At 44.3% G+C, this 8699-nt stretch overlaps 1 protein-coding gene across 1 annotated transcript; it reads right to left on the bottom strand.

The window, feature by feature from the left end:
* Positions 1 to 1850: 1850 nt before the first annotated feature.
* On the bottom strand, positions 1851 to 8311 carry LOC129602333 (BTB/POZ domain-containing protein 3-like). The gene is made up of 10 exons (XM_055501332.1): positions 8151 to 8311; positions 7947 to 8069; positions 7717 to 7882; positions 7436 to 7620; positions 7202 to 7337; positions 6815 to 6853; positions 2537 to 2633; positions 2369 to 2468; positions 2160 to 2308; positions 1851 to 1963 (listed from the first exon to the last, which is right to left on the bottom strand). Exons 1-10 carry the CDS (start codon positions 8309 to 8311, stop codon positions 1851 to 1853), a joined length of 1269 nt encoding a protein of 422 aa, XP_055357307.1.
* Between the last annotated feature and the right edge of the window lie 388 nt (positions 8312 to 8699).

The raw sequence follows: 8699 nt of genomic DNA, 5'->3' as shown, positions 1-8699 counted from the left end.
GTAAAAAAAAACATCTTAACAATGAATTACTTAAATGTGATTTTCCGGTACTTCGTTTTACTACTGTAATTCCATTTCCAAGCAACAATCAATTTCCAATCAAAAGTATTGCAGTTCCAATGAAAACCGTTGCCCCGAGACACTTCGCAAGAAAATGTGTCAGTCACAATTTTTCTATCATAATAAAATGTATAAACATATGTTAATTCCACAGCCTCAGCCGACAGCAGAAATAGGCGGCCTAATGATACAGAACATGCATCTCATCTAAATTAGCCGATGCTGGTGCTGTTCCCATGACCGAGGCCGCTAAAGTCGTATAAAGTTAATCATTATTATGCGGCAAATATAGGTTGTAATATAGATAAATCTTGAGATATATATAGATAAATCAGCAAATATAGATAAATCTTGAGTGATAGTTTTCCTGCCGTTTGCTGTACACCGGACTTTGTATTAATACGACAGACTGCCAGTAATAAGCATAAGGAGGGCAAAAACGCACTGTGCCGTTCTAATAATATTACAGGGAGTCAGCGATACCCTTTACGTGCGTGGTGACTCACCACCACGTAAAAGGCATCGTCCACTCCCTGTAATATTACTTAATACTCATATGATTACAGCGTGCGAAGTACAGCTAAAGAAAATGCAAGAAGCGAAGAAGTTAATTGAACGAAGTAATGCTCACAAATTTAAAAGTGATGCAGCAGACACCACACGAAGTAATGCAGCCAGTGATACGTCTAACGTAAGTGATGCGATGAAGAAAGAAGGCAGAGGTTATCACAACGTAGAAGGCTTTTCGCGGCTCTCGGCTTCCATAGCAGGTGGCACCTTGGCACTAATCGACTTTTGGCTTCTGTTCTTTGAACATATTATCAGACACGATCCGATCCCGGCTGCTGGAACGTGTATTTACCATGTTCAGGCCCGTAGCGAGGTCCGAAGGATGGGGGGTGCGCAAATCGGCTGCGCCAGTTGCGCCCTTTTTAAGTTCGTTCTGCGCCCACTGCGCCCGTATAAATAAGAGTCTGCGCCCCTTGCGCCCCGCATTTCCCTTGGACTCGCTATGGCCCTGCTCCCCGTTGCACAGCCGACAGTACAGGTCAAAGTCAACTGTGTGCAAGATTCCGAAATTTACAAAGCATTTCCCACAAATTTAACGCGGCACCGCCCTTGCGCCACGGGCGCACTCATTTCGGCGCCCGCTGCGCCCTCAAAAAATCCATTTTGTGCCCGCGCGCCCGTGCGCCAGATTGGGGCGCAAAATAAATTCAGAAGTTAGCCGAGGTTAGGGGTGCGTGCGTGCGCACCCCCCCTCGCTACGGCCCTGACCATGTTTAAACGACTTTCAAATGTTACAACTTCAACCGTATTGGAAATAAAATCTCAGTGGAGTGCTTGCGCAAATTGTTCTGATTTACTACGTAAGAGGCTCGCTGGCTAGCTGAGTTAGCTTTGGTGTCACGCTGACAAGCTGGGATTTACTCCCGTCGCTGCTGTTATACTACTCTGCAGTGCCAAACTCGTGCTATTAGTATTCTGCGCCTTATTGCAAAATCTTATTAAAATTAATTTTGGTTCAAAAATCTACAGCTGTTCTGTACTAAGATATACATGTAACTATATTTTGTAATGCACTAAGGCTTATTGCACCCAATTAGGCGGCTTCGAAAGTTTCTGGTAATCGAAATCATTACTAAAACACCGCACATTGATTAGCGAAAAACTTCTTTGATTCAATACCTAAATGCGCGAGAACAAAGAACAAGATAATGTTTGTACTCGTTTACTTATATTAAAGTGGGAGTATTAGTCAAATTACATCTATCATGCTCAAGGATCGTTTAATCAATTCCGGCAGGAAGGTCAGCCGTCAGCTTGACTTGGAGTTTCAGCAAGAAGTCACTAGGGTTAACGTATCCTTTCGACGGGTCCAGTAAGTCCTTGACCACAAAAACTACGGTAACAACGTGTGCTGTACGATTCTGCCACTTGAAAAATCTTACCTCAAATCGTATGAGGCAAAAATTCCAAAATCCAAAAGCATTTCCCTTTTTGCTGAACATGGGATACCGCTAAAGCGTCTAAAAATGCAGTTTTGCGAATAGGTATTCTTTTTAAAAAATGTCAATAGCGTTTATACGAGTACATACATCTAGTAATCGGTGCCATCATCGATTTCCATGGTAGCAAGAAAAGTTCCGTATCAGCTTGACATTTCCAAGAGTCGGAATTCACATCACCATCACATTTCACAAAGTAGCCCCATCCTTTCTGTAGGTGCTTCTTAATCATAATCCGCCTATGACACGATGTTCATTCAGCCATCTTTGTGTGTTTCAACCCTCTTACAGCGACTCACCAAGGCAGCTTCCTGACGATTATGGGATCACTCAGTGTAAACATCTCCCCCAGTTTCCTTATATCCGGAACGGTAAAGTGAACGACACCTCGCAGATCATCTGAAATTGCCAAACCATCGTCTAAGCGAACTGCCTCAATATTCGTCTATCACCGCTAATAAACTTACTTCGCCGGGGCTCCGCACAGAACGGCAGCTCCGGTTTAATGTCGGCATGCTTGTAGCGGAAAATGTCCCACAGCTCCGGTTGCAGCAATAAACCAGTCTAAACATATCGAAATCCCGTTCAAAGTACCGTAAATGGTAATTTCTTGAGAACTACTACTTCACGAGAATCGGCAGTTCGGCACTACACGACTAAAGCCCAAGTTATACTTCCATCAAGCGAGCCAAATGATCATCATTTAGCGTCATTTCACTGATGCGCATTCATGCTCGAATGAAGGAATGTGGTCAATCGTTGTCATTGAAGTATAAACACACCTTCCTGAAAACTGATACCTGACGCCGATCATGCAAAAATGACGTTGAATGATCACGAAAATTGACGAAATAGTCGTGTTCATTCTGTCATGTATCATGTGTCAGGTTTACAACGGTTTTTCAAAGAACTCTTGCAAGAAAATTGCTGTAATTGTATAAGAAGATGTTCGCTGAGACAATGCAACTCTGAAATGAGTCTAGAACGGCAAAGTCTTTATGCAACTGCAATGACTGAACTCAGGAAATTCTTTTTGATGTAATTAAGGATAGAAAAGCATAACCATACAGTATTGTAGCGATAGTATTTGTACGAACGATAAGACCGCCTAGTTATGATGAATCATTCCATCGCGTTATGAATTTGTCCACTTTACCGGCTAGTTTCCTTTCTCATGAACTTCTAGAATTCAGTCTTGTGCTCAGCTTGCTACAGCTTGCATCTACTTGATTGTTCCTCTTGCTGAAACTCTTGCCGTAAACCTTGCTCCGTTTCTTGAACGCCTTGTCATTAAACATGCCTTGAGTTACGTTGTTGTGTTTGACCGCTTGGGATGAACCTGTGTCATCCCAATCGGAGCCACCTGTGTAATTGCGTTACATCTGTAAGAGCGTCTTCGGCCAGCATCGTTGCCGGCCGTGCCACCTTTCACACCAACAGCCGTTTAATCGTGGTAAAGGCTGATCGCCACCCCACTAGAACAGTAGCCAGATAGGCCACTGTTACATGGCGCTCCTGTATTCGAACCAGCACTAGCACCTGGACGCCTGCATCTTATACTCGTGATTTCCACAACACCACCACTTCCCGCACCAACCAGTGGAAGTTCCTTCGTGAGTTTTGACTGTGCAATTTGTAACCGGTGAATTTTGTCTTATTCGGTCTTAATATCTAAAACATCAAGTGCGCATATATTAACACTGATTTTGAAAATTTTGCTGTCTTCTTGCACAAGCTTTACATCCGCGAAGGTTACGTTAATTTTAACACATGTTTTAATGCCATCATTTTTGTAAAAGAATATTAAAATTACGTGCGCTTACATTAACTGTTAACACTGGTTGAAATTATTTGTTTGTGCTCTCGTTGGCCGTTACATTAACGTGGTTTACCCGGCGCCTCTGTGCCGCCTTGGTCTTGTTCGCGCCAAAACTTTCTGCTGTCACAGACTCACAGTCACAACAGACTGCCTGCGCTCAGAGAAAACATTACCGGCCTCGGTCCAACAGTTCAGTGGAATCTCAGCAGATATATTAACATTACAGTCCACATAATAACGCTGGAAACTGGAAAGATAACCTAACGCGACGCATCTTCACTGCCGAAATTAAGTACAGACAGCCCAACAACAACGTCTGCTATCCAGCCTGCATTACTTCCCCAACCGGCCTGCAAAATTACAGATACCAACGCCCAGTTAAAGAGAGCCGCAGAACAGAACATGATGCTTGGAAATACACAGCGCAGAGGTGCGACCACTGAGCGTACGCACCAAAATGGCCGCGCATTCAGTCCCAGTTCAACCTCCGACAATGAACAACATTATCGCAGCCACCGCCACAAATATTACTGTGATTTCAGCGATTCAGATGACCGTCGGTCATCCAGCCCGCGCCGAATTGACTTACGCAGTGAATATTACAAAGAGCGCCGGTCGCCCAGTGCAGACCGTGGCCGTGCACAAACAGACGGTATCGTTCACAACACCGTCCCTACTCGCGTGAAAGTATTTACAGTAATGAAAAGCACCGTTCACATTACCGGGAAATTCGCACTCACTCGTCCGAGAACGATCGTACATATTACCGTGAGCCGTACCGCAGCTACACGCCCGATAGTGCGCGCAGCACTGAACCTTATTCTTTGCGATATCGCTGTAATTTGCGTAAGCGTGACCACACGAAATATTACAATCGCAAAACTTTCGACGTAAGTAAAAAGGTACATCCGAAATACATAGATTTCGACAGTTACAGATTGAATAACGGAAAATTATTTTGCCCGAAATGTTGTGATTTTTTCCATTCGTATGGCGAATGTAAGAATTTTAGCTGCGATGACAAGCATACTATACCGCGTATTTGCCCTGACGATATTAAGGCCAACGTTCAAAAAACAATACGATGGGTTTGTAGAACAGATGGTATGGCGGAAGGGAAATTCCTTCTGGAACAGTCAACAAGGCAAAAAGGTTGAACGAGTATAAAAAGGGAGGTCCTTATGGACATGAGTATATCCCTCCCGTATTTTACACTATCACTGAAAGTACATTTTACGCTGATCGTGTGAATGCTTCCGTAGCACGATGTTCACGAATATTAACGGAACAACGCCAAAATCTGGGTACAGCTAAATTGTTTCAGCCTCATACGCCTTACATTAAAAACTGTGTCAACGATATTACGACTTCAACCGTGCCAAATTTCTCAATTGATTCCGAAACGAATATTACACCGCAAACAAAAGCCAGAATGCAGTTACTGGAAAAATTAGCGCATATTAATACGGACAGTACGAGTACATTATTATGTGCCCCCACACAGTGCAGACTGGACAATGAAGCAACCGCACAATCCTCACAGACGCTTGCTTCAGTGGCTGTACGTCACACAGATCCAGAGATTCCGAGTACATTATCGCCCAGACCGGCTAAACGCGAACTTACAGTCGATGGTATTAATTCTACACTGGAGTATATTAGCAATTCTCCATTCTATCACACGATGTTTAGCAACCCGCACATGCTAAACATACCTACAGCTACATTAAATTTCCCCACGTCGCCGGAAGAACGCGGAAAATTTCCGGATACCGTGAGGAACCCCTTCCCAATCCCGGACATTCCCAGCGGAACCTGACTGTAGGATCCTTCCGATCGCCGGATGGATTCTCGTGGTAGTTCAACGTGAGGGACCACCACGCTGTAAGTTAAGGATCATCCCGGACCATTGTGTTGTACTACTTACTAATTCCTAACGCTTTATTTTCCTGTTTTCTTATTCTTTTGTTTTGTTGTCTTGATGAGACAGGTATATCTCATCGCTACCGTGAGGGATGTAGCGATAGTATTTGTACGAACGATAAGACCGCCTAGTTATGATGAATCATTCCATCGCGTTATGAATTTGTCCACTTTACCGGCTAGTTTCCTTTCTCATGAACTTCTAGAATTCAGTCTTGTGCTCAGCTTGCTACAGCTTGCATCTACTTGATTGTTCCTCTTGCTGAAACTCTTGCCGTAAACACCTTGCTCCGTTTCTTGAACGCCTTGTCATTAAACATGCCTTGAGTTACGTTGTTGTGTTTGACCGCTTGGGATGAACCTGTGTCATCCCAATCGGAGCCACCTGTAATTGCGTTACATCTGTAAGAGCGTCTTCGGCCAGCATCGTTGCCGGCCGTGCCACCACACCAACAGCCGTTTAATCGTGGTAAAGGCTGATCGCCACCCCACTAGAACAGTAGCCAGATAGGCCACTGTTACAGTATTTTGTGATACCAAAATTTAATATCAAAGCATATAGTGTTTTGTAAAAAGAATACATTTCTGTAGAGGGCGACCGCCCTGAGTAGTCGTTGCTGTCAACCGCCCACGGTAGCGGCAGGCGGCGATAGAGGCACCCGCCCAAGTTACGGTTGTGTACTGCCGCCCACGGGGCGGGCTACTCAACTATGGCATGCCGACATTAGACGTATGGCAAGCCGGGAAATAACAAATACGGCTCGGGGGTGAAAATAGGGCATGTTTTGCTGTGCGCCGCTATCTATCAAGTTTTACAACGTATAAGAATCAATCTAAGTAATCAAACATATTTATTGTGGTTTTACATAGTAATTTTCTACTGAAATCTTGATAATATTCACAGTAAGCACTAACTGTAAGTACAGAAAATCTTATGCTTTTGCCATAGGTTATTGCAGCTCTTTCTTCCTAAATCATTATGTGTGCCGTTTATTAATTTTACTTTCTTCTCATTCCCACTACGAAAGGCAATGGTAAAATCCTACAACTCACAAAAACTTCGCATTCAAGCAATTTTTAATTTAGAAATATCGAGCAAAATATTCTGGATATAATGGATAATACGAGCAACTTGATTAGCGGCATGAGACGGTTAGTTCATACTCTGCGCGTCAAGCGTAGTCATGTATTCATGCAACATTTGCCATCATGTTTCCGGCATCATTTTCATGTTTCCACCTTCATTTAAATGATGCCACATGTTAAATGAAAATGAAAGCGCATGATCGTCAGTTTCATTTCTCATCAGGTGGAAGTATAACTTGGGCTTTACTCTCACACGAGGCAAACGGTCGGGCGCTTGGTTATCAAAAAGCTCAGAAGTCAGTACCTGAGCAGGACCATTCATTAGTTGCGCATCGGTTAAGACCGGGAATCGGACGAGATACACCGCCGGGCCCAACATTTCGCGCCGATTAATGGCAGAAGCCTCCAGGGTCCTCTTATTGAAAGCGCTCGCAGCCCACCTGCAAACAACGTGTGGCGGCGTAATTAACATTATAAAATGCCTGTGCCCTTCCAAGTGAGGAGGGGAGTATTCTTGAGAATTGCCGGTGGTCCTTACTTTTCAACCGAAGAATAAATGGTCGCTTCATCGACATCCAGTGTCTCTCGTTTTAGAACAATCTCCAGCGTCTCCAGTCCGATGTCAGAGAAACGAGTTGACTGCCAGACACTTTCCTTTGATCGGTCAATGAGGCGCAGACATTCATTCATGACACTGGGCGCTGGACATTTGTAACGAATCACCTAAGAGCACAACAAATTTGCCGGCAGCAAAATGGAGCGTAATGCATCATAAACCAAATGCAACATAAACTGGGCCAGGTATCCGAGAAAACCAACCATGTCCAGAATTACGAAGCAGCTGTCCTTGTTTTCTGACAGATGATCCAGGATGAAACGGATGCACTTGTCAACCAACCGTGGAAGGTCACACTTGTCAGCGCAGATAAGAGTTCGAAACACGTTATCCAGGTTGAGACTGTCTATGGTGTCCGCGTAGATATAGCTACATCAGTATAGAATTCGGTATTTAGAAATTAAGATCCTGCTGGAATCGGTGACATACAGACCTGAGCATATTATCGAAGGCGTCCGGATGGATATCCGGAATCTCTACGGGAAGTGTGCAATTCTCTGGCATACGTCCATAGAACATGTTGTGAAACACAGCGCTACGGGCACCCATGATGACTCTGCACAACAACCCAACAACGAAGGATCAAATAGAACAGACCCGTGGATGGGGAGGAAAAAGTTAACAGCAGGGTAAGCACCTGTGAGCTGGAAAGATCCGCACGGCACCGTACTCACGTCCCACCGCGAACTGAACATCGCTCATGTCGCCGCAGGACAACACCTGTTTCAGACACTCAGCAACCCTAGCGGCTTCTCCACGGTTATCTGGGCCGGAAGACCCAATCGAGCTTTCAGACATTGCTGCAGAACGGTTCTTCGACGGTACGACGCGGCCCCGAATGCGCGAACTTAGGCTCTAATCCTCTCCAACAGCTTGTGAAAAACCAGCATATGTACTAGTACAGACACACGAGTAAAAGCAGATTTTTGAAAATAAGGTCTTACCCCAGGCCAAAGAAATAATGTATAACAAGAACATCCCAATAGGGAACAGCTAGCTTGTCTTGACTGCTTAACTTGAAATATCTAGAGAACGAAGAGGATAAGCTAGAAAGAATGATCAGTTTTACTGAGCCACAAAATCTAAAAAGAACGACTTGCTACTGAACCCGGCAGTGTGAGGCAAAATAGCCAACCAGCTATAGTTCCGCATGATGTTCTTACTGCGGCAGAGTAGCCGTACAAGT

Source organism: Paramacrobiotus metropolitanus, unplaced genomic scaffold (genome assembly GCF_019649055.1).
Source record: "Paramacrobiotus metropolitanus isolate TYO unplaced genomic scaffold, Prichtersi_v1.0 Parri_scaffold0000403, whole genome shotgun sequence".
NCBI classification, from domain to species: Eukaryota; Metazoa; Tardigrada; class Eutardigrada; order Parachela; family Macrobiotidae; genus Paramacrobiotus; species Paramacrobiotus metropolitanus.
The sequence above is the reverse complement of the archived record's forward strand: the minus strand, read 5'-3'. Positions and strand labels throughout refer to the sequence as shown.

Excerpts from the sequence above, each read along its gene's own strand:
- LOC129602333 (XM_055501332.1), bottom strand. The coding sequence starts at position 8,311 with ATGTCTGAAAGCTCGATTGGGTCTTCCGGCCCAGATAACCGTGGAGAA. Across the intron at positions 7,338-7,435 it reads ATTTATTCTTCGGTTGAAAA|GTGGGCTGCGAGCGCTTTCA; the intron begins GTAAGGACCACC and ends CGTTGTTTGCAG. Across the intron at positions 2,469-2,536 it reads CTGTGCGGAGCCCCGGCGAA|ATGATCTGCGAGGTGTCGTT; the intron begins GTAAGTTTATTA and ends TGGCAATTTCAG.